The 27,493-nt window shown below is 36.4% G+C and overlaps 1 protein-coding gene and 1 pseudogene across 1 annotated transcript in view; one reads left to right on the top strand and one right to left on the bottom strand.

Moving 5' to 3' along the window:
* Positions 1 to 27,493, bottom strand: part of LOC126184390 (bromodomain adjacent to zinc finger domain protein 2B-like) — a 318,222-nt gene that overhangs the window by 232,849 nt on the left and 57,880 nt on the right. The window contains exons 14-16 of the mRNA XM_049926773.1: positions 15,273 to 15,480; positions 7,759 to 7,970; positions 301 to 497 (exon numbers count right to left, since the gene is read on the bottom strand). Coding sequence (XP_049782730.1) covers positions 301 to 497; positions 7,759 to 7,970; positions 15,273 to 15,480 — 617 coding nt within the window. The remainder of the gene's footprint in view (positions 1 to 300; positions 498 to 7,758; positions 7,971 to 15,272; positions 15,481 to 27,493) is intronic.
* Positions 16,953 to 17,070, top strand: LOC126185941 (5S ribosomal RNA; annotated as a pseudogene).

Here is a 27,493-nt window from a genome sequence, read left to right as displayed (position 1 = left end):
AGCTTGGAATTTTTCATGGTAACAAATCATTACCAGGGACAAAAAAGTGATACATAAGAGAAAAGAATTCCAGCATCAATTCAGGATTGAAACAAACATTTGTAGTCTGGAGTTTACTAACTTCGTTATAGAGCCACCTTGACCATGTTGTACCAACATTTATTTCATCCCCACAAGTGTATTAACCTATTTTTATTCAAATATCAAATGCTTATTTTACAATGCTGTTCAAATACATGTTGAGTTTTATGGCAGAGAAATACCACAAATGCAAAAAATGTAGCATATTATACTTCTTACCGTTGAGCATTAACTGCTCGGGATTTATGGCTACGAGCTTGTCGCAATTCTTGCAGTTTTTGGGCAACCTGATCTTCAGTTAGTTGAACCATCTCATCAGTACCAGGAACCGGTTGCAGAAATTCCCCAACTAAAACTCTGCAGCTGAAGCTGAAGTTATCTCTTGACAATTCTGTTATATTTTTCTTCTCCAGAAACTGCAACATAAAATTCAGCTTTCACTAAAATTGCCAGTAACTGATGGGCAGTTATATAAATGGATACCACCCGACTGAACAGTCTAACAGACATTAATAGTTATAGATGCATCCCCATCAGGTGTAGTGATAAGAGGTCCCGTTGGACAGCCCATTAAAAACTGAACACAGATAAAGAATGAAAAGAGGAAGAAGGTGTACTGGACAGTGAAAGAAAAGTAAAATAAAAACAGTGAACACTCCAAGAACAAGAAGTGCAATATAGAGCAGCCGGGAAAAGAGATGGCGTCTTGTTTAAGTGGTTACGGCGATGTTCCGTTGAGCCAGTGAGCCGTGTTCAAACTTCCCTTATGCCAAATTCCCGCCCTCCACTGTTCACTTTATTAAAATTTGTGTCTGTGTCGTGGTGTAACATCTGTTTGCAACAGCGAGGTGTAAGGTAGGGACCGATAATGACAGTTAATTCTGCACAAATACTCTATTAGCAGCTGAAAGGAAGAAGCTTTCAAATGGGAACTGCAAAAGTCTGATGACAAAGCAACAAGTCAACCAAATCCTCCACTGGAAAACACGTCTGGTGTGTCATACATGGCATTAATGACAGTAGATGTGTCATATGATAGGAATCTCTTATTGACGTACCAATTTGTATGACTGGTAAGTGAGTGAGATATGCCTCCTTGCCCGACATAGGAGTTCATATGAATGTGAATGTGATCGCTCCCAAGGAAAAGATGGAAATGTAATAGTTTCTCACATAAGCTGCAACAAATGAACGCAACAGTTTCACAATCACACAGTTTCTCTCTGTTCTGTAAAAACTATCTTTTTAATGTTTTTGAAGCTGCGTTCTATTTTGGAAGTCTTGACTCTTGAATTCCTTTGTTGTAACATAGTTCACACCCGTTTACTTGTTGTTTTCATTTCTGCGAGATGTCTATGTGGTATCTCACCTGCTCTCACTGTTCATCATATTTACTTGCGGTGGTAACATATTCTTACCACATGACTCATATTCTATAACCAATGTACAGTATGGCAACTGCCAAGACTGCAGAAATATATAAACATCCCAATGACCGGACAGTCAGTTCATAATGTTGTGAAAAAAGAAAATAAATGGCATGGGGGAGTTTTGAATACTACTCGCCTGCCTCACAGTCCAATACCACAACCACTTACCCATGATGACCCAGCTATTTCAGGCTGCTCTTTATTGCTCTTCTTGTTCTTGGACCATTCACTGTTTCTATTTTGCTGCTTTCACAGTTCAGTACACCTTCCTATTTTCAGCTTGGTCTGTGATTTGACAGGCTATCCACTGGGCCATCTGACCACTAAATAAGAGGAAGGGGGGGGGGGGGGGGGGGGGTTGCGATAGGGAGTTTCCCTTGTGAGGATAATAAAGGCCAGGTTGCACTTGTGTGTTAAAAATAACTAAGTGAATGTTTCTCTTGGCTTGTAAAATAAAATAAAAATGGTTGTTCTTTGTTACTGTAAATCAATCAATGGTGTTTGGCCAAAGTTCATCTCATGTACTAAAGTTCTGTAAAGATAGATAATGATCATTTTGTAATAATCAGTAGATTACAACTGCCTCCTTTTTCAAAGTTCTGTCACATTTACGGTTAAGGAAGCACCCATCACATTAGCTCTCCCAATAAAATACTTAAATCCAATCAAAAAAGGTATGGCATGGATAACAGTTACACCAGACAGCAGACAAGGAAGAAGAGGATTAGGCCTTCGCATCCCATTCCTGAATGTGTAATTCTAATTAGAGCACAAGTGCAAATGTTGTAGGATTGAGAAAGAAATTGGCTATGACTATTTCAAAGAAATCATCCCACATTTGCCTTAAGCAATTTAGGTAAACATGTAACATCTAAATATGTACAGACAGGCAGAGATAAACTATATAAGGTTGTGGTTGGGTGTCATAGGTTTCTGTTGGCATGCTGCCTGCACTGCAATCTGCACTATTTCCATTCAAATGTTCCATAGCAAGTAGGCTTAGGCTCAATTCTAAGTAATGACATATGCAATATTTAGCTGGTAGGTCACATCTACCATATGGGAAACAGTTGTATATTTTGATTTACATGATCAGCAACAATGGATTCTTAACCAAATTGGTGCCTTCCAGTTGAGCAGTTCCAAAGAATTGTCACAAAAACATTATCCAATCATACCGCCACTCTAGTAAGACTCCTTGCCATGTAAATGTTTATTTTTTATTTATTTTGAGCTTTTCCTCATTACAGAGGCTTATCTCCAACATAATAATTTACTTGGAAATTACAATACAAACAATAAACGTTCTTAAACTATAATCTCAAAATATTTCTCCAGGTGTTTCGATCTTGTGTGTCCTCGTCCTCTGCGCCCATTCTCCTCATTGTGTGCTGTACATTTTGGAGCCAGGTTGTCATAGGTCGTCCTCTTCTTCTTCTTCTCCCCTCCGGTTCCCACTCCAGTATCAATTTTGGTATTCTGGTTTTCTCCATTCGTCGTATATGCCTGTACCACTGTAATTTCTTCCTATCCATTACGTCATATATTCTTTCTTTTATTTCCATTCTCCTTATTACTTCGGTGTTCCTTATCTTTTCTTTCCTGGAGATTCTTGCCGATCTTCTCCAAAAGTCCATCTCTAGAGCTTGTAATTTTTTAATGTGCTTCATGTTAATTGTCCAGGTCTCCGTTCCATACAGAACCACACTCTCTAATATGGATTTGTATATTAGTTTTTTAGTTCTGCTCATTACATTCCTGCTCCATAAGACTGAGTTAAGCATCCCAATGACCCTCCGTCCGCTACTAATTCTTTTATTGATTTCTGATTCTGATTTTCCCTAGATTTCTAAAATGGATCCTAAATAACAGAAAGTGTTTATCTTTTTGATTTTCTTTCCTTCAATGTATAGCTCATCTGAATCATTAGTCAAGTATTCTGTTTTTTGGTAATTAATCTTCAAACCCCAAGTTTTGTATGCTACTGCTAGTTGATTGCACATATAGTTAGCATCCTCCCCATCTTGTGCTACGACTACTTGATCATCAGCAAATAATAAATGATGTAGGTAAACTCCATCTCTTATTTCTAATCCCATACTATTACATTTACGAGACCATGTTCTAAGGCTAATATCTATATAGATTTTAAATAATGATGGTGACATGGGACAGCCTTGTAAAAGGCCTTTGCTTGTTCTAAATTTCTGTGAAAGTTTATTACCAACTTTCACTTGGCAAATGTTATCTTTATACATCTGTTGTATTATTTTAATCAAGGGAGGGTTTATGTTTGCCATATGTAGTGCTCTCCAAAGTAATTTTCTTGGAACAGTATCATATGCTTTTTCTAGATCTATGAAAATTAATCCTATATTTTTTGATTTTTCCCTATGTTTCTCCAAAATCTGTCGTAATGTGAAAATATGGTCTACACATGATCTCCCAGCCGTGAATCCACATTGTTCTTCTTGGGTTCTAAAATTTTTTTCCAGTTTGTTTTTAATTACTTTCGCAAAAATTCTCATTAATGTGTTTGTAACACAAATTCCTCGATAGTTTGAACAAATTTTGCGATCCCCTTTCTTAAATATTGTATTAATGTAACCTAGCTTCATCTCGTTGGGTATTGAATCTCCATGTATCATTTTGTTGAAGAGCTGTGTTATCAGTTTCACAATTTTGTCACCACCATATTTCAGACACTCCAGATTGATATTGCCTGGTCCCGGTGATTTACCATTCTTTCCTGTTCTCAACGCCTGAAGTACTTCACTTTCTAAAATCTGGATCTCATCATCTTCATGTCCTTTGTCTTCCCCTGTTCCTTCTTCTAGATATTCTTCTCTGTCCTCATTTAATAATTTTTGGAAATACTCTTCCCATTCCTTTTGTGTTATCAGTTGGAGATTAGTTTTGCTTTTTGTATCCTGTCGAAGCCCTTTCAATACTGACCACGCTTCTTTTGCTCTCCCAAATCCTAATTTGCTATTCACCTTGGCACATGTTCTTTCCCATGCTTCATTTTTTGCCATCCTTATTTTTTTCATCACTTCATTCTTCTTTTCCTTGTATATTGATCTTGTTTCTTCTGATTTATCATTCAACCACTGAAGGAACGCATTTCGTTTTTCTCTAACTAGGACCTCTAGTTCCTCTGACCACCACTCTGCTGCACGGTTGTGGTTGCTATCTTTTTTACCCAACACCTCCGTTGCTATGATTTTCACATTAGCTTTTATATAGTCATATATTTCCTCTGTACTTCCTTCAAATGATTCAACCAGTTTCCTTTCCATCCTGGCCGCAAAGAGTGTTCTGATACTTTCGTCTTGTAGGCTGTCAATATTAAAAGGTAAATTTTCATCTTTCTCAATGTGGTTTGTTTTATTTATGTTACTTGTATCACTCCTTGCATTCTTCCATGGCCAGAAAGACTTCATTTTAACTAGATAGTGGTCTGATCCACACTGGGCTCCCCTATAAGATCTAACGTCTACTGCTTTGAAACTACTTGTTTGCCTAATGATAATATAATCTATTATAGAACGAAGTTCTTTGGTGTTCTGTTGCCAAGTATATTTATGAATGTCCTTATGTTTGAAAAATGTGTTGGTAATTTTTAGATCAAATTGTTCACAAATTGCAATCAATCGTTCCCCATTGTCATTATATTCGTCCTCTCCATGTTTTCCTACTATTCTACAAGATTCTCCAATTCCTACCCTTCCATTCAGATCTCCCATGATAATCAGTTCCTTTCTTCTTGGGATTTTTTCAATAGTCTCCCTGAGGGTGTCCCATAATGTATCTTTCTCCTTATCTTTTGTGTCGTTCGTGGGTGCATATACGCCAATAATCACAACTTCCCTAGCAAATAATGTCATTTCAACAGTTATAATACGTTGATTGATGAATGTCCAATTTGTGATTCTTTCTTTCCATGATTTCTTTATTATAATGGAGACTCCTGTAAATGTTTGCTCTCATATAACCACTCTTTCCTCTCTCTCTCTCTCTCTCTCTCTCTCTCTCTTTCTTTCTTCAAAGAGTGACAGCTATGTATGATTTTACTGCTGTAGCCAATATGATCATTGTAATTCAAGTCTGTAACATTTCAACTAATTGTTATTATCAAGTATGAAGTTTAAGCCATTTTAACATTTCACCTGATTGTATAAACGAGTACAAATGTTTAGCTGTTTTAACTTTCCAAAATTGGATTTTTATACCACCTGAAGTACACACACATATATTCAACACCTCAAAACAAACACCTCCAAATGCTTTAAACAATTATTCTGTAATAATGTTGTTACGATGTATATTCTTCGCACTTTGCGATTATGTCTTCTCTTCTGCTATACGAACCTTGCACCCAGCTGATTCCAGACGCCATATTTGTTTACAAATGTGGCAATATACATGTGATGTGTTACGACAGCAAAAGGAACCTGTGACCACTGGAGGTACTCTAGTTTACTTATTAAAGTTTACCATTAGATATCAGTTTAAATTTTTGTCAAAAGTAATCCAAAACCATATTCTGAAATAGTGTCTTGTTTCTCCACTAGGCAGTACCACAAGTTTCTCCAAAATCGTAACACAACACACACACATATGTAATACTAACTAATGTAAATCCACCAGATGATGGAGGTTTAAACCTTCGAAACGTGTTGTGGAAAAAATAAAATGGTGACTGGTAACAGTAAACTTGTTGTTTCATTTAATGTCAGTAACAGTCACAGTAAAGCCTAACCTAAAAATGTTCGCATTTAAAGTATTTGTATTTCCAGCAATTTTTGTTGTCTGTTGCACAGCACCTTATTTGTTAAGGTCTATGTTTTGAATGATGGGTAAAACTGAACCACTTTCCATACCTATTTTGTACCTAAGCTTACATGCAATTAATGATCAGTTTTATTCGACTGTGTAAAAAAACGACAAAGTTATCAATGAGAAAGACCAGACACAAGTACATTGTGAACAGAAATAACATACAACAGCCAGTTGCAAAAGCATTTAGCTGAGCAAAATTACAGAGACATTAGTATTTGCTGCATCATGTAAGCCTTCTTGATCTTTCCACCCGAACAACTTCAGATGTGAAAACTGCCATAAGATACTCATTCACACTTCCTTCACATCACCTCAACTTATGCTCTCCTCATAACTCATTGTTTTTTCTTTCACTTTAATGATCTTATTGGTATGTCACCTATGTTAACATTTTAAAGGTTATGTAATCTTCCTTAATTTTTCATATTTTTATTTAGTATTTGTTCTTTTTTCCTTCTCTCACCCATGACCACTTACATCTCTGCTATGACTCTCTTTACCTTAAATTGTAGTTGAGAACCAAAGTTCACACAGAGCTTTTTTACAACAATCCCTATGACTCATATTTTTTAAAAGTGTCAACAAATATGAATTGGGATTAATACCTTTAATATTGTAAAATAATTATGTTTACAGTAAGAATATGATTGACTCCCTCACATATGAGTTTTTATTGTGCTGTCATAACCCAGCCAATAAATCTAAACTGCATTAAACATTATGTTTAATTACGTACTTCAAAAGATTCTCTGAAGGAGCAATATGTTGTTGCCACCATACTGCTAAAGTATTATAGATGGAAATAAATAGCATGAAGGACTGTTAGTGCTCAAATCCTATCGATGTCATGGTCGATAGAAATGGTGCATAAGAGCTGTTTCACATTGTGTGTGCTTGAAAAGTATACAGGCATTTGGAAATAATTAACATGGCAGTTGGCTGAAGTAACTTACAGATTTGAAACAACCATTTAGATATGTTAATTATTATAATTAGGTACCAAGTATGAAGTGTCACAGTTATGTAGTAACTGAACTAACACTGAAAGGTAGCAAAAAGTAGTATTAGAAATTGTCAGACACAGTAATTATGTCAAAGCTGCCTTCAACTAGTCAACTGCTGCACAAAAAGAAGATAATTTCAAACGCCCAAAATTTTTGAGGTTTTTTACCTTGTCATTTCAGCGTGTCTTTAAATAAAATGATCATTATACTATGTTTCAATGTTAAAACTAGTTATTCAGCTTCAGACATCTACAATGAAGGTGCAGAGCCTACAGTTTAAGTTTAAGAATTTCCTGGTACCTTCATACTTCACAAACTTTGTTCAGCACATCAAAAATACATATGGAATATATTAATAAAATGTTCAATACGTTAAAACATAAGAACTAAAAGAAACTTACCCGAACAACATCTTGACACTGCCTAAAGCGGCGTCCACAAGGTGAAATGTAGCACACCTCACCACGCAGAAGCCCAGCTCGACTGAGTGTGCCCAGAATTGTCTCTCGCTTCCAACCAAACTCCAACGGCACTCGCAGTGCATGGACCTCTTGCTCTCGTTCAACTTTCCGGCGCTTTGGGGGAGGCTCAGCTTCTGGTACATTGACGACAGCTGAAATGCATACATCTCAAATTTATGAAAAGACTATTCTCAATTTCACATTATGTTATTTGTTGCAACATCAATCTTGCATTACATAATTGAATATTGTAGTATTATAGCACTTTTGCTTTTATTTTTTAAGTACAATAATGGAGAGTTCTCATAAAACATACATAATTTAGGAGTAAAGGTAACAACTCACAAACAGTAGAGGCACTGAGTTGTGTACACACACACACACACACACACACACACACACACACACACACACACACACACACACAAACTTGTATGGTTACACTGTGCTGGCCAAATACACTTTGCTGAGACTGCAGTTCTGCAGGGTTGTGTTGGGTAGAGTAGCTGAGGGGAGAAAAGAGGCAGGGAGCAAGAAGGAAAGTTCGGGAAGTGTAGCTGTCAGATGGGAGGGAAGCAGCGGGTGCACAGAATAGGAGTGTAACATGAGTATCGGTGCGGACGAATTTGTGCAACCCATGATGCCAATAATGTGGATGAGTGGATTGGGAGGCAGTGACAGAATAGAAGACAGGGAGCCTTTGGGGAAGAGGTTGTGGATGCAGGTTGAGTGAAGTTAGGATGAAAATGGTTGTGGGGCAGTGTGCTACTGGCAGTTGAGACCACGAGGGTTATTGGAGCATTGTATGTCTCCAGAAGCGTAACTTCATTCATCCTGCAGCCATACCCTCCTCCTCACAGTCTTCCCTCCTTCTGTCCAGTCACCCTCCCCTAACCCACTCCCCCACATCATTGTCACTCAACACTGCCAGTACTGGTGTCACGTTCCTATCTTGTGCACCTGTTGGAACCCCCTCCTGCATCCATATCCTGTGCACTCACCGTCTCCATCCCAGACGTCACAGCCATGAGCTGTTCTTCCCCAACCCTCCCTACCACTCTGTACCCTCTTTCCCCATTCACTAACCCCACTCAACACAGTCCCTGCCCTTAGTTCACCTTAGTAAAGCTGCAAAACTCCAGTCCCGGCACAGTTTGTTTAGTTGGTGCAATGAAGCAGCACAGGTTTATATATGTGTGTGTGTGTGTGTGTGTGTGTGTGTGTGTGTGTGTGTTACATGCCTATCGACAATTGCATGCCTCTTCTGTTCAGTGGGCTGTTACCTTTAATCCTGAATTGTACGCTTTTATTTTCTATCTTTAGTCATTAACTGCGACATCTCATACTTCCACACGGTAAAATTATTGTATAAGTAAAATCAACTGTTTATGCACATTTTATATATAGTGTTAATGACTAAATATTCTAGTTTTTTCCTTGTACCTAACATGACTTAAATCTAGTGAAGTTTTGTGTGGATTAAATACACTAATCTTCACATGGTAAAGAGATACATTTGACCTGCAGCCTCCATCCTAACAATATCTATATGGGTGTTGGCTGAAATACCGTTTAATAGGAATGTGTGTACATGTGCTAATGTCTGATGACTGCTTTGAGTTTTATTTACAACCACTTATTCTCAACTACATCTCTCAGACAGTTGTTTATCTTCATGCATGGAGCAAGTCTCCAAATGAAGATCGACACAATAGCCCCTTTCAAATTCTGTCACGTGCTGACAACGCTGTCTTAAATCACTATGCGGCATCTATGTGTCCTTCACAGTGATCATTCAACATCTTATGCTGTTCACAGCTCTTATATACCCTACCAGGCCTGATAATAACACTAAACATGAACAATACTAATACAATACGGTGACTATTTTGCCTTTCACAGATATTTGCAGTTCTTATGTTTTACATAGCCACCAACAGCATGTACGTGTACGAAGTTACATTGACATCTGTCTGTGGCTTCTGTATGGTTTACATTTTTGTCAAGAATATATTTTTTTATGTATGATGGATTTTATATTTCATCTGGGTATATATTATTGTACTTTGTGTTTTAAGAAGAATCCTATACACACGTCCACATTTTCTAGAAAATGATTCTTGTTCTGTGCACATGTTTATGATCATGTTACAGTATGTAACACTGTTTGTTTCCTTCCTCAGCAGTTGATGCACATATGTGCTGCACTTGCTTTGGTAATGGAAACAAGTCATAATTTGCTTCATTTCTATCAACTTTTTTGTTGTCACTTACTTGTCATTACACTTACCATTTATGGCAGTCTGAATAATTTTATGCGACTTTTTCTCATGAAACCTCATATTCATTCTGTAGAATATCCATTTAAATATTACTTGTCTGGTGGAGTGAGAGATGAAGTGATGATTTAACATTCAGAACAAATAAAAATGTGACCTGCTGCATTGAAACCTTTTAAGCATCTGTCAACACTGCTCCAAAATATGAGTGTTCTACATTAGATGGCATGGTTTCAACCAATTTCAAAACTTTTTGGCCTGAAGACACTCAAGCAAAATCTGAGACAATATTCAACCACTTTTCTGAACATGTGATGAATATTTCACATTGTGAGGAGAGGGTGGGATTCAAAGAGAAAAAGAGAGGGAGAGAGAGAGAGAGAAAGGTGCAGGGGAGAGAAACCACCATGGTTACAGATCTCTGAAACATCTACCGTACTGATTTACGTTCACACCCCCTTTTGACATGATAAAAACTCCCATTTCAGTTCAGTTTCTGATAGCGACTGAAGACAGTGCAGAGCACAACAGCATTGGCCATTCCACAGCTTCAAACAATTGCACTTTTTTTTTTTTTGTTTTACACTTTCAACACTAAACTAGCTCAGATGAGGTCACATGATGGTATCTCGTGTAAGTTTTTCAAAAGCACCAATGAAGTGGTGCCCAATCAACCTCAAAACTCTTATGGTGATGATCTTCTTTCATGATCACTGTATTAAGCTTTTTAGGACAAGAGTATCAAGTGACATAAAGAGTCACTGAAAGTAACATAAATTGAATGTGAAATCTGTCTGATCTCAATCCAATCTACTACAGCTGAGACATATTATCATTTCACCTAAAACTATAAGCAGCAATCAAAAAGTTTCCATTTGAGGGCATTGCTGCAACATATATGCAGCACGGCATGACTCTGATGCAGGTATACAAGGACAACATATAGGCAAGGATTCAGTGTGGCATGCGTGTGGTAAATGCAGAAATGTGAATGGTGATGTTATCATCAAATACATCCAAACAGGACCAATAAGATGTTATCCTTTTCTTGGCTGCCTACAGACAAACACCAGTAGACATCCATCAGAGAATGAAGAGTGTGTATGGGGCTGTGTGTCAGTCAAAAGCCACTGCTGTGGAATAGTGCACCAATTTCCTTGCTGGTTACGATTTGACACAAGATGCAGTCGATCTGGGAAGCCAGCCTCATCCATTACGGCAACTGAAGTGGAAGACACTCGAGCACCTGCCCTATAGTCCTGATATCTTCCCATGCAATTATCACATCTTCAGTCCCTTCAAAAAGGCCTTGAAGGGTTGACAGTTCCTGCTGGACAAGAATGTTCAGTAGGCAGTTACAGCCTTTTTCACTCAGCAGGACACGATGCTTTACCAAATAGGTATCTTCAACATGGTGCATCAGGGGGATGATTACCTCAATGCTTATGAAAATTTTGCCCGATTGGCATATTGATTTTGAACTGTACGGCCTTTGAACAGAAGATTTTTGATTGCCCCTTATACATACAGCATTCAAAATCAGCTGTAGAAATGTGCAGAAATGACTGATATTCATCCATCGATATCACAAAAATTAAGCAATAGATAATTACCTAATTGAAAACAATTATTGTTGTAATAAAGTTGCATGCAGGTTCTTCATTCCAATTGTTTCCTCCCCACATATTTTGCTTATCAGGAATGAAATAACTTCGCAAAACTTTATTTACACTATATTAAGAAACAATTTCACAAAACTTTATTTAAATTATGTTTATCAGAAAGTGACAGAACTAAATTTATGCTTAGCACCAAGGGAAAATATGGCAATTTCCACTGGAAATTCATGAATGCAACAAAAACCAACTGGAGTTTAAATGAGCACAACAAATACATTGCAATGAACAAGCATCAAATCACTCCATTTAGTGTGTGCTTCGTTTCTATAATACATGTGGTCAGGATACAGAACAGAAAATTGTTTCAAACAATCAAAAGTTTTAAATGGTCAACAGGACCCTACAGGATATGGAAGCACCGACGGAAAATATGAGGTTAGGATGAAAACTAATGCACACATGCTTTACAGCTGACTTCACCTCATTGTCCTAGGTGTTCTGATTGCCCTCAAGGTCTGTCTAGAGTAGAGGAAAAAAAATAAAAATTGCAAAGCACAAGATCTGGGAAGTAAGGATGGCGTGGAATTGGCTCAGATTTCAGAGCCTGTTCAGTTGCTCGAAAGTTGTGTGGATGAGTGTTGTCATGTTGCAAGATTATTGGTGCCAGGCTGCCTCTAACACAACAAACTCAACATCAGAGGTGTTTCAGACTATGTACTGAGAAGAATACTGTTGCCCCTCATACCAGATAATCAGTCACATAAACTCAGTGAGTATCACAAAAAACAGTCAAAAGAATTTTTTATGCAGATAGCTGTGTTTTGAACTTTTTCATCTAAGGAGAAGACTGATGTCAATATTCAGCACTTTGCCTTTTCTCATGATAGACCCATGACTCATCCCCTGTCACAACATTCAAAAGGAAGTCATCTCTTTCATCATGGTAGCCCTGCAAAAGTTGCCCGCAGCATTCCAATCAACACTGTCCAGTCTCGTATGTCAGAAGGTGTGGGACTCATCATGCACAAAATTTATGATATCCTAACTGTTCAATAATGAAGCTGACACATTCCTTAGATATTCCTACATGGTTTGCAATACACTTTTGAGTGATGCACTGGTCATTTCGAATCGAATAGTCAACGAGTTTGTGATGTTTATTGTCTGTGGCAATGATTGATCATCTGCTTCAAGTTTCATCAACAATTACAGCTTTTCCACACTTGCAGTATCACAATTTTACTATCCATCAGTTTACAGTACACCTATCAACAGCATTGTCACCATAAACAGCCTTTAAACAATGATGAATTTCACTAGAGTCATTTTTCCAGCTGTCAAAAATTTGGTAACAGCACACTGTTAACTCACACTGACATCTCCATACTTCTGCTACTCAAAAGACACTGGATGATCCCAAGACATTCAAATTGTGTATGAAGTTACCTTCTGTACGACACCTGATGTATTTCTCAAGGTCATTTACGTCACATTCAACAAATGTGTGTGCATTACTTTTCAGCCTACCCTCATAAGATAGTTATATGAAGATAATGAAGAAATAAGGTTAAAGAAGAGATCAGTTACATTAATTACAGATATTAATGAGGCACTGACTAGCAAGATGCATAAGGGCATCCCTGCATAATATGAACAGATACATACAGGTCACCTGGAGGAGTGGTGATCAGGTACAAAAAGTATATACCAACTGGAAGAGATACATATATACCATTCAGTTGACTTAACATTCAGAAAGTTGGAAAAGCTACTGAAAAAGAGGGCTACAAACAGACAGCAGATTCTGACAGCTGACAGGTTTGGAACAAGTATCATGATAAGTAAAGTTAAATGTGATGAGATAATCAGTACCTTAAAAAACTGACAAATGACGCTGAAACAACACACAACACTAGAATGACTAACAAACAACAAGACATTACATGTCCATGGCTTACCCAAAAATATGGAAATTGGAAGTTGGTCAATTCTGGAAAGCAGAATGGGTGTACTCCATGGAATAACTGCCAGAATTAAGTATACACATTTTTACGGAGTGCTGATATTGCACTTTGATGAAAATGAGACACTGTATCCCATGACAGAGAAACAGTAACAAGACTGATGATGATGATGTTTGGTTTGTGGGGCACTCAACTGCGTGGTTATCAGCGCCCGTACAATTACCCAATCTTTGCCCATTCCAATTTCGCCACTTTCCTGGATGATGATGAAATGATGAGGACAACACAAACACCCAGTTATCTCGAGGCAGGTGAAAATCCCTGACCCCGCCGGGAATCGAACCCGGGACCCCGTGCTCAGGAAGCGAGAACGCTACCGCGAGACCACGAGCGGCGGAGAGTAGTAACAAGACTGTTAACTGCACGGAATGAAAGCTACACTATATGATCAAAAGTATCCGGACACTCCCAAATACATACATTCTTCATATTAGGTGCATTGTGCTGCCACCTACTGCCAGGTACTCCATATCAGCAACCTCAGCAGTCATTTGATATCGCGAGAGAGCAGAATGGGGTGCTCTGCGGAACTCACAGACTCAGAAGGTGGTCAGCCTCACTTGGTGTAAGGAGCGTAAACATTCGGCAATCGAACAGTGGAAAAACATTGTGTGGAGTGACGAATCAAGGTACACAATGTAGCGATTCAATGGCAGGGTGTGCGTATGGCAAATGCACGGTGAACTTCATCTGCCAACGTGTGTAGTGCCATCAGTGAAATTCGGAGGCGGTGGTGTTATATAGTGTGGTCGTGTTTTTCATGGAGGAGGCTTGCACCCCTTGTTTTGCATGCCATTAAAGCTAAGGGTGGGCTAACACCATATTGAATTCCAGCATTACCAATGAAGAGTGCCACGAACTTGTAAGTCATTTTCAACTAGGTGTCCAGATACTTCTGATCACATAGTGTACGTGATTATTAAATGATGTTAGGGGCTGTGAGTTCACTGTCCACTGAGACAAAGGGAGTGTTAAATTACAATTAAACCGAGAATGTCCAGAAAATAAATCAACTGGATGTGAAAAGCACTTCGTAGTGTTGATAAAGAGCAGTCTTGCAGTAAAACACAATTGTTTGCAGATAAACAAGTCATTTTTCCAAATCATATGAAGATGAAAGCATTAAACCAATTGTGCCTAAAGGGTAGCAGATCACTAGCACAACCTAAGACACACAGGTATCTGTGTATCTCTTGTGTACCCGAATACCAAATGAGAAACAAATTGAAATCCCCAATGGACACTCATTACCATCAACAATAAAAACAAACTATTTCATAGACACAATGCTGGTTTCCACTTAAATGCGCTCTCAGTCTGCATTCCAAATTAATATTAAAGGAAACTAAAACTTCAGACTTCATTTATATCAGGAACTTATAATGAAAAGAGAAAATTTTCCTTTGTAATAATAATGGATGAGTTACATTGGAAAACAAGTACATCTTCCATGACATAAATACAATATATTATACCCTAAAGTATGAACATAAAAATCTTCCGTGATTGTGAAATTATTTTGCATTTCATACTGTTGTTTGCAGCAGCAGATTCTCCTTCCTTCTTGAAGCTGTTCTCAGCAACATCCCCATCTCCCTCAGCTGCTTCTTCTTCACTGTCACTAGGAAACCCATCAGATGCTGAGCCAGAATCACTGCTCACATCAGGAGGGCTGCTGTCTTCACTGAGCCCCTCTACAGCTCTAATTTTCAACTTGTTGTCTTCTGACCGAGAACTTACCTACAACATACGTTTTTTGCATGCATATGTGGTCAAATTTAAATTGGCTCTCATGTGTAAATTTTGATCAATTCTATTTTTGTAAGTATTCAGACGTTTTCACCAGATTTATATTTAGTTATGCTGAAAGATCACACTTAAAGACTAACTTTATACAAACTCCAGTTACTGTCCAGATTTTAAACTATTGTGTGAGAACCAATGTATATAACAGAAATAATAAGTCTATGCACAGCTATAGCAAAGGCACCTTTCCCAGAGTATACAAGATGCGCAAATACAATAATTATCCATATATAACACAATTTTTGGGATGTTCTTATACAGCAGTAAATTTCAATTGTAAAGTTTATTCCAGAAGCCATTGTCATCTTGCTAGTTACACTGAAACATACACCGCTGTTAATCATAATGTTCCATACCTGAATGGAATGGAAAAAAAGCCCTCACAACTGATACAATGGACTGCCATGGCTTCACAGTGGTTTGCAGAGTGTGGATATGGATGTAGATATGAACTTCAGGCTACTTTAATCTGATATTTGTATGCCTTACGTAGAAAGATTTAAAAAAAGTCTTCTCAGTAGAAAGGTAAAAAAAAGTATTCTCACGGGGGGAAAAAAAAAGAAACCACTAAATTAATTTCTGTGGGAAATTTGTATTTCTTAGTGTTGTTTCCAGCCACATATTCTCCTTTCTTCTTGAAGCCATTCTCAGCAATATCCCCATCTCCCTCACCATTGTGAACATCTGGAGATGGTAAAAATAAAGTATGTGTAAAGGGCGAAATATCAGAGCTAAATGAACATATTTCCAGTTTATAATTGGTGCAAAAAAGGTGGATATAAATAAACTCCAATCTGGAAATATGAGACACTGACTAAGCAAGACGACACAGCCTCCTCAAAGAAGTGGAAAACAGTGATGAAAGGAAACTGTTTCAGAAGGTCCTTTTTAAAAAAAAAAAAAAAAAAAAAAAAAAAAAAAAGTAGGGGGAGGAGGGAGGGGGGGGGGAGAAAGAAAAAAAGAAAGAAAGAAACTTTATTGCACAAAATCTCTTCTGGTGTGCCTTCTGCCATGTATTCAGAGAACATGCTGGGAAAAGTCGAGAAGTTGGAGAACGAATTCCAGGAAGTAAACAAACTGTTTTTCATTGGAACTAGGTCAAAATTGGAAAACACTTCACCAGAAAAGTGTTTAAAATCCTGCAAATAAATGCTTCTGACTCCTATACAACCAAGCAAACTGCATTTTCAGTGAACTTGGAAACTGACCAAAATTTAAAACATCTGCAATGAAAAAACAATTATAGTTAGAAGACATGCAGGACTCTAAAGCCTCAAAGTGCAGAAAACACGACACACAAAAAGAATATGTGTTGTGTGACAGTGACAGCTGTTAAATTTCAGCAGTGTTGATGGAAAAATATAATTTCAGGGCATCTGGTTTCAGAAACCCAGGGGCTCCAGTATGCCAACGGCCTTGCCGCAGTGGTAACACCGGTTCCCGTCAGATCACCGAAGTTACGCACTGTCAGGCTGGGCTAGCACTTGGATGGGTGACCATCTGGTCTGCTGAGTGCTGTTAGCAAGCAGGGTGCACTCAGCCCTTGTGCAGTAATTTGAGGAGCTACTCGATTGAGATGTAGCGGCTCCTGTCTCAGAAACTGACATACAGCCAGGGAGTGGTGTGCTGACCACATGCCCCTCCATATTCACATCTAGTGATGCCTATGTGCTGAGAATGACATGGGGGGGCCGATCGTACCATTCAGCCTTTATGACCTGTTCGGGAGGAGTTTAGTCTTTAGTTAGGGGCTCCATTAAACAAACAAAATAATGAACCTAACAAAATTAACTAACATAACTAGTTTGAATAAGGATGATTTTGTCGTGCTGTTGGGGAGATCAAATCATGTCTCTGACGTAAAACAATAACACAGATATGTTTAATTAATTTGTATTTGTTGTTCCACATTGCCATTATTTACCATCTGGTATGAGTGAACAGCAAAAATTACTGTTGTGCACAAGTGTACCACTGAAATATGTACTCAGTTCGAGAATGTCACTATTATAAAAATAAACAGCTTGGTCCATAGGCTTCATATAGTTCATGGACTTAATTTAAAGGGTCAGGAAAGGAGTTACTAGCCGATGAAGTATTTACTTGTACTATGAGGAACAATGTGGCTAACATGGTAAGTGGCAAACAGATTCAAATTACAAAGTGTTTAGTGCAAGTTGCAAACAATAATGTCATCAGTCAGACACAAATTACCACCAGAAGTCAACTCGCCTATTGATAGTCACCAACAAGTAGAAGCCACATACAACAAAGACACAAAAGATTTTTTATGGTAAGCAGATATTAGAAATGCCGTCAGATAAAGAACTAGACATCATTTCAACTAAAGTGTCCAAAAACCCAAATTTTGTTATATTGCATCAGTCACTTAATAAGGTAATGAAGATGTTGGAAGCACTACTCCAATGTAAACTAAAAGTAGATATGATTTGCATTACTGAAAGTTGGCTATGAAATGACCAAGTAAAATTAATATTAATAGAAGGGAGTACACCAGAGACTTATTTTAGCAGAGTTCTCCAAACATAGTGTTATCTTTGTGAGAGAGCAGATTAACTTCTGCAAGTTGGCCCAATTGAAAAAGATTTTCTGTTGCTAATTTGTCAGAACTTAATTTCAAAATTATTAACATATATCGAGCACCAAGTGAAAATCTGCCAGTCTTCATGTCCAAGCTAGATGTTTTGCTGGACAGGATCACTGCATTGAATATGAAGCTTTGTAGTGATTTAAACACTGAGTCTCCAAAAGACAACTACACTAGATATGCTTTAATAAATACAACCAACACATCCAATTCAATTCCTACAGTATACTGACCAGTAAGAACAAAATAGTATACAAATTTCATCAATAAGCAAACATTAATCATTGGCACAAGTTACAAATTCAAATGTAGAGTACTGAGCATCGGTTATAATGTTCATAAGAGAGAGCTACTATGTACGGAGATGACAGCAAGTAGCAGCAGTTGCAAAAAAGTAGTTAAAAAAAGTATTTTTTCTGAAGACAAAATTAGAATTTTTAATTTCTTACCAACTAAGGAAAATTGGAAAGTATTTCCATTCAGAACCATGTTGATAGCATGTACACGAGTTTTCAAAATCTCACAATGTACTATTTCAATGTAGCATTTCCTACAGAAGTAAAAATATTAAAACCAAGAACAGCTAGCAATGGGCAATTAAAGGAATAAATATTTCCAATAAGATAAACAGATTTCTCCAATATTTCTGTAAAAAACAGAGTTGCCCAAGAATTTGCAGATTATTCTGGAGTCTACAAAATAATCTGAGGTAGAATAGTCAGACATGCTAAAATGGTGTGAAATGACAATTTGATCAGAAATTTATTGAACAAAATGAGACCCATGTGAAGAGTTATAAAGAAAGAAATCTGTAGCTCAGTACCAAAAAGAAATAATGTATCATTAACACTAGAGGTGCTGCTAAAGAAGGTTCTTCTCATATAATAGCAAAAAAGTGACCTGTGTCACAATCAAGTCCTTTTCAAAACTTCTATAACAACTTTTTTATAACAAATAAATATTCACCTCTTACCATCTAACAATATTATTTTAAAAATTCTAAATCTACAAAAACAGCTATATTTGAATTCTTAGACTGCACTTCAAATCCCTTGTTCACACAGAATAACTGCAAATATTTTTCTATAACATCCAAAAGTCTCCAGTCTCCTTGACCTTAAAATCTTGCTTGAAAAATAACAAATAAAAAGTTTAATAGGTTCAGCACATAGCTGAACCCAAATGGATGCATGCAAAAGGTATCATTTCAGTTTGAGATCAATATTCTGAATGAAACAAGAAATAATTCTTTATTTTCCACTGAATTCCCAATTAAATATTGCACTCCTCCAGACTCAATCCTAGGACAACTACTCTTCTTGATTTATGTGGATGACCCTGTTGAATAAATGAGTTGCCACAAAACTATCCTATTTTCTGAGGACAGCAGCATATTGCTCACAGTATCCACCCCAGAGATCCTGCAGTCAACAGCAGAAAGTTCTATCAAAGGACTTTGGGGGTGGTTCATTAAAAACAAACTCATTGTAAATACCAAAGAAACTCTATGTTCCAACTTTCATTTAATTCCACCAACTAGCAAGATGTCTATTCAGACAAGTTTCAAATTTTTTTGATCTGTGGGTTCAGCAAGACATAAAATAGGACACACATATAAAGAACTTGTCAATGAAGCTCTCATCTGTTTGCTATGGTCCAAGAATATTAAATTGTACAACAAGCAAAGAGCACAATTGCTTTACGATGCAAAAAAGAGCTATAATAATAATTTGAGGCCTTAAAAAATAGTGTCCTATAACTTTCACTTTTGTGGGCATGCAGCATCATGGTGTGTCACAAATCACAATGAATCAACATCCCTAAGAAAGTGTACAAGACATTCTTCAAAATGTTTTGAAGAAGAGAAAAGCGTGTGCAAAGTTTGTCCTGCATACCTTGAATCCCTAGCAAAAACTACAACATGTGGACAGCTGCCACAACTTGATTGAAATGCAAAACTGTGTACAATTCTTTTCTGGAAAAATATCATAATTGGTGATGATGGTTGGTGTTAGCAATATGAACCTACCACAAAACAACAAAGTGCACAAATTCACATGACAGGTCAACGCTTTGACAACATAACTGACATTCAGGACAATGTGACATGCGAGCTGAATAACATCCCCAGGAAGTACTTTGACAGTATCATGTGCTTTTGTGAACATAGTGTGTGTTGTGCTCACAGGGAAAGGGGGGAGACTGTAGAATACCTGAAGCATTAATGCCACCATCTTAACTTTTCTCTTTTTTTTATCAATCTAACATCAAACCTTTTTGGACTGCTGTGGTACTATACAATTAGACACCAGAGGAGATAAAAATTACTACATATCCAATACTTAAAATGAAATTAAAGGCATTTCTAATAAAGTACTTTCACTATTCTGTAAAGAATTGCTGAATATGTAAAAACAAATGTTTCCTAAACAATTACTGATAAACTTAGATAGTAGGTATAGGTATCTACTTTTAATCTGAACAATAGTACTGAGCAAAGGCTGGATTGGTCACTAATCAAAAGTCATGCTTCAAAAATTGAATGACTTTATTGCTCATATTATAAAGCATTTCAGATTTAGTCATCTGCAGATATCTGTTAAGAAACAGAAGACACTAGAAAATTACACAACAGAATCAGAATAGTGAAATACAGTAGCAACTCTTAGTTGTACACACAAGGTACTTCAGGAAAAAACATTCCTATGACCAACAAGCTGCACATAGATATAAAGGTTACACGATAACAATCATAAGTACACGAGAGAAAAAAAAATCTTACCATGAAACTTACAGGTGAACATTCATGCCAAATGGTAATATAGTAATGATGGTGGCACCATACTTCATAAAAACTGACAACATAGCCCACCACAAGTGTAGATGCACACAATTCTAACACTGTGAAAAGTTACAGTTATGCAGTACAAAAGGGTGCTTGTGACAGTTGTAAAATTGATATAACAACACTAAAGGATTGAACTGCAAGCCTACAATTCACAATCAATTCTTTAAGAAGAGACATTGATGCACTGAAGAAAGAAAACTGGGGCGTACAATCCAAACAAAACAAGTGAAGAGGTGCAACACAAATGTGATAAATCATCTGAATGGATAAAAATGATGCATAAAGGTAGTGTTTTATCCACAAAAAGGTCAAATAAATCTGCAACAATAGTTACAATCTCTGATAATACCAAATATTATTTTCTGCAAAGTGACTGTAATAATGACTGTACTACAAAAGATTGTGATTTGAAAATAAATGAACCTTTTGGAAATAATGTCAACAAGAAACATGAATCATCAAGTAGAAATAGTAGTATACTTTTACTAACAGACAGCCATGGAAGAAAGCTATCTAATATTTTACAAAAGAAAAATCATGACATAACAGTGACTGGTGTAGTGAAACCTGGGGCGGGTACCAGACATGTTGTAGACGCTGATTCTCAAAAGAAAATAACACAAGCTAATGACCTTATCATTTGCATGACAGGATTGAACAATGCAGCTAAAAATGAAGCAGAGGTTTGTGTGCAAAACTTATATAAATTTCTAGACAAGAATAAATCTAGAAACACAATAGTTGTTACAGTACCTCACAGGCATGATTTGATTTACAGTTTATATGCAAATGAAAAAGTCAGGAATATAAACATTAAAATAAAGGAACTGAGTTCAGAATACGATAAATGTGAAGTACTAGACATAAGTAAGCTGCATCAAAACTTGGAAACATGAAAGGCACTTGAACTATGAAGAGAAACTGTTTGCGTGTGATCGCATCAATAAAATAATTAAACATCAACTTTCAAAAAATAAAACTGTCTATCAGCTTCCTGTATGTCCTGCCAAAAACATTGATGAAAGTAACATGAGCAAGAGAGAAGAAACAGTTATTTCAAAATGCTCAGATACCTTTTTAGGCCAAAGTACACAGTTTCAGATAATAAAACACCACACTATGTAACAAGTAAGTCTCAAATCTCAAAGTTATTCACAAATTTCTTGGTGTTTCATCAAAATGTACAGTCACTGACAAATAAAGTGAGTGAACTTCAACTTCTTCTACAAACTGAACTCAAATTTGTTACTGTACTTTACATAACAGAAGATTGGCTTGAAGAAGAAAAACTAAAAATGTTGAGTCTGCAACATCTTGTATTAAGGCAGCTATTTCTGTAGAACTATATAGACCCATGGAGGAAGCTGTGTGTGGCTATACAGTGGTATAAAATTTGCACCTATTCATTTCCCAAAAGATATACCTAAGGAAAGAGTTCTAGAAATATCTGGAAATGGATTAGTAGCTGAAACTGTAGCTATTATTTGCATGTATAGGGCCCCAACAGGCATTATACCTACAATGTTAACAAGTATGGAATCATACCTCCACATCTTAAAAAAAAGGTGCAAAAAATCTCATTGTGTATGGGAATTTTAATATTAACTTCCTGAAAGAATCAAAACAAAAACTGATCTTTTGACACTCCTTTTAATTAAAAGCCTAAAATAGAAGCAGCAACATGGATAACAGCAACATCAGTGTCAACCATTGCCCAAATATTTACAAATATGTGTTGTACATACAATATACAAACTTTCAATACAAGCTTTGGGGGTAAAAATGCACAAATAAATTCTGTAGAACTAAAAAATCATTGTCACCTTTCAAAACTGCCTGAATCAGCTGTTGTTCGGGGCTACAGGGAACAAAATATGAATTCTTTCTGTATTTCCGAATCAGGAAAAAATGGGAAGTAGAATTGCAGTCACAAATGGGAAGTTTGATGCTTTCAGTAAGAAAGCTTTAAAGAAATGCTCAGTAATAGCAAAACCCTTTGCAGATGATTGTAATTCCTCACTGGCTACTGAGATTTTTCGTGAAAAGTTAAATCTGCAAGAGTGAGGAATATGTTTAAAAAGGGTCAAAGAACAGAGGTAAAAATTACAGACCAATCTCCCTATTGTCTGGCTTTTCTAAAATATTGGAAAAAATATTTTGTAATAGACTGGTTCATTTTATAGAAGAAAATAACCTCTTCTCAGAACCATAGCACAGTTTCCGTAAATGTAGGTCCACAGAAAGTGCCGTCTTTGATTTTATAAATGAAGTCCTGACCTCAGTAGACCATAAACAACACTTAACCGCTATATTTTTGGACCTCACGAAAGCTTTTGATGCCATTAACCATAAACTAATACTCTCAAAATTGGAACATGTAGGTGTCAGGGGACTGGGACACAATTGGATACAATCATACCTGAACAACGAACAACAATAGTGGAACTCAAATGTCAAGAAGGAGGCAACATACACACATATTTGTAAGGGAAACAAAATGTTAAATATGGTGTGCCCCAAGGATCCATTCAAGGTCCAATCTTGTTCCTGCTGTTTATAAATGACAAGAGTCAGTAACCCCTTCCCAGACATGTATAAAATTTGCAGAAGACTGTAGAGGAACTGGAGAATGAAATCAAAGTATGCATGTTACGCATAGTCAATTGATTCTCCAGAAACATTCTTATCATAAATGTGGAAAAGACAGTATGCATTTACATACAACATAAAGGATACACACCTCAAACCCTAGCATAATGTTATCTGGCAAACAAACTGAAACTGTAAACAGCACTAGATTTCTTGGAATATGGATCCAAGAAAACCTAATGTGGGACGAACACACAAATTTCATCAACAAGAAATTAAGCACCACTTGCTATTGCATGAAAGTTCTTACTGGTTGCATGACACAACAAATGATAAGAACTACATACTGTGCACAGGTGGAATCACTGTTGACATGTAGCACAATTTTTTGGGGCAACTCAGTTGCCAGCAGAAGTTGCTTCATTGTCCAAAAAAGAATTATACAGACCATAGAAAATGTAACTAGTATAAGCTCATGCAGGCCACTATTTAAGAACCTACAAATTCTTCCACTATCTTGCTTATACAACTCAGCTGCCAGCAGAAGTTGCTTCATTGTCCAAGAAAGAATTATACGGACCATAGAAAATGTAACTAGTATAAGCCCATGCAGGCCACTATTTAAGAACCTACAAATTCTTCCACTATCTTGCTTATACATTTTGGGAGTTACATGTTTCATTAAGAAAATAACAGACACTGAAGACCAAATAGTGCAAAAAAATGAAACAGTTCATAAGTACAATACACAACAGAAAATGGAACTGCATAGTGAATATGCAAAAACAAAATTCAGACAAGGTGGACCCCTACTAGCAGGGAAAAAAAAACTTACACAAAGTACTACACCACACTCCAAAACAAAAAAAATTTAAGGAATTCTAAAATAGCTCTAAAAATGTATATTTTTAATAAACTGTATTATAGTGTTGGTGAATATATACACTCTTAAACTATATATAAGCTAGTGAAGCTAGCTGCTTTCTCAAATCTGGATGAGTTCCAGTAGAATACTGCAGTCAGTAACATGATCAGTGTTAGTGTATGTCATTTAATTGTAAACATTTTCTAGTCTTTCAATTTGTGTCATTTGTACAAATGTAAAAGCTGTAAACTATAGTCATGAAGATGCCACAAAAACTGTAAATATTACTCTAGATTTTTAATTAATAAAAGTAACTTATTAATTCATGAGAAATGTGTCATGATTTAATGTAGATTTGTTTCTTTTAAAACAAAAAAGACAGTAATCGGTATGGAAACATCTGCTTACAGTTTTATGCATGTAAACTTCTTTATATTGTAGTAGATATGCAATTCATAATCTTCACACATAAATTCACGTTGTCTCATCTCATCATCCCACAAAAATTGACTTGTCCCATATCAATTTGTAACTACGTGCAAAAATAATGAAACGGACCAATAAAACAATCACTCAATCAATCAATAAAATTACAACAGTAAGAAAGACTGCAAATTTTTTATTTATTTATTTATTTTTATTTGAAACAAGAACAGCATAGAACAAAGCTGTGTGGCACAATATTAGCAAATGTGGCACTATATGTTTTCCAGATTGACAGTGAATTTTATTTATGAAGAATAACAGAGATGAGTACATAATAAACATTTAACAACAAAATAATTACAGAATGAGATGACGCAGTGGTTAGCACATGGACTCGCATTCAGGAGGACGATGATGTAAACCCTTGTCCGGCCATCCTAATTTAGGTTTTCCGTGATATCCCTAAATCACTTCAGGCAAATGCTAGGATTGCTCCTCTGAAAGGGCACGGCCGATTTCCAACCCCATCCTTCCCTAATGCAATGGGACTGACAGCCTTATTGTTTGGTCCCCTCCCCCCAAATCAACAAACCAACCAACAAAATAATTAAAAAGTTTAACATGTAAAATAAAAACCAATAAATGGAGCAATATTGGCTGCCATCACATGGTAGAGTAGTAGCAACATTGGTGCCACACATCATCGCAATTGACAATGAATATGATAAAGGTTAAACAACAAAATATAAAATTATGATGCAAATAAGAAAACAAATTAACAAAGCCATATTAGTTGATGTCGGCTTGTAATAAAAACTAACAGATGAAAGAACCACAAGAGCTACAATGAGTGTCTTTACAAAAATCGCAAATTCATGGAAATGGAATAAACAAAATAAATGTCCCGTGATACAAAAAAGCAGATCTTTCCAAAATACATAAATGTTCAGTTTGTTACTGCCAGTATAAAAAAGTTAAGACATATACAAATGAGAATAAAATACAATGTCAATGCAAACTGGACTTTCAACTGTTTGTAGAACAGTAACAACAGTATGCGAAGTGTTCATAGCAGGAAGGGAAATGTAGTGGACCAAGAAGGTGTTACAGTACAAATAACAAATCACATTATGCAGAACAAAGCATTGAAAAATGACAAGATCTGTGTTTATAATACTGATACAAATGTTCTATGAATAACTTGTATCCCAACACAAAATCCAGTTTGCATCGACTATTTCATTCTCATTTGTATATGTCTTAACTTTTTATACCAGCATGTCTCTCGGAAGGGTTTGCGTCTTTGTATCATGGTACATTTATTTTGTTTATTCTAATCCTATGTGTTTATAATTTTTGTAAAGACACTCACCCTATCTCTATACAGCTCTGTTAATTTGTTTTCTTGTTTGCATTGTAATTTTATATTATTTGTAGTTTAGCCTTTATCATATCTATTGTCAACTGTGATGATGTACAGTGTCAATGCTGCTACTACTCTGCACCTGATGGCAGCCAATTGGGCTTCATTTATTGGTTTTTATAGACATTTTAAAATTTCTAATTACTTTGTTGTTGTTATTATGTACTCATGTCTGCTCATCCTCATAAATAAAATTACTGTCAATATTGATGATGTACAGAACCACATTTGCTACTATTCTGCAACCTGATGGCCACCATGCAACTTTGTTCTTTACTGTTCTTGTTTTAAACTAAAAACTATTTTGCAGTTTCCTTACTTCTATACTTTTAGTATAGATACTTGACTTTGTATTTTTATGATTTCATTTTCTGGACTATGTTGTCAATTATGATGAAGTATGACAGCACCATCTCTCAGGAATGTTTACCTCTTAGTTTCTTGTTAAGATTTTTTCACTAGTCTGCTTATGATTGTTACATACGCTTCTTTTAACCTTTATATCTATGTGCAGCATGTAGGTCCTAGATATGTTTTTGCCTGAAGTACCTTATTTGCACAAGTGAGAGTTGCTCCTGTATTTTGCTATTCTGATTCTCTTTTGTAATTTCCTAGTATATTTATTATTTTTTACCACATATCTGAAGATAGCTAAATCTGAAATGCGTAATATTATGAGCAATAAAAAGTCATTTTATTTTTGAAGCATGACTTTTTGATTAGTGACCAGTCCAGCCTTTATGCACTACTATTGTCCATTTTCAACATGGTCATCTGCCGCGTTCACGACTTTATGTCACAACTGTGTTAATTTTAATTTGCCTACTTATTTTATTAATACTATACACTTCTGTATCCTTAGTTTCACCTGTCCTTACACTTTTTTTGCTGTTATTAAATACAGCTGCTGTACCTTTCTTTTGATGTTCCCCATTCACTTGCACAATTTGTGCTGTGTGATAAAACAGGGCCAATGAAAAATCAACCAACCATGAACCCACAGGTCCCAGGAAGAAAGTAAGAAAAGTGACGTGTTCTGGAAATTTCACTGTACACATAAATAACAGATTTCACTTGCAGCCAGCACAGGATTGGACAAATGTTTCAGCTTGAGACATGAGCAGAAACTGGCAGTAGACTTTATTACAATTTACAAACCTGGGACAAACAAATATTGTGGAGAAGAAG

This window comes from Schistocerca cancellata, chromosome 4 (genome assembly GCF_023864275.1).
Source record: "Schistocerca cancellata isolate TAMUIC-IGC-003103 chromosome 4, iqSchCanc2.1, whole genome shotgun sequence".
NCBI lineage: Eukaryota > Metazoa > Arthropoda > Insecta > Orthoptera > Acrididae > Schistocerca > Schistocerca cancellata.
This window is presented reverse-complemented; position numbering and strand designations above follow the sequence as displayed.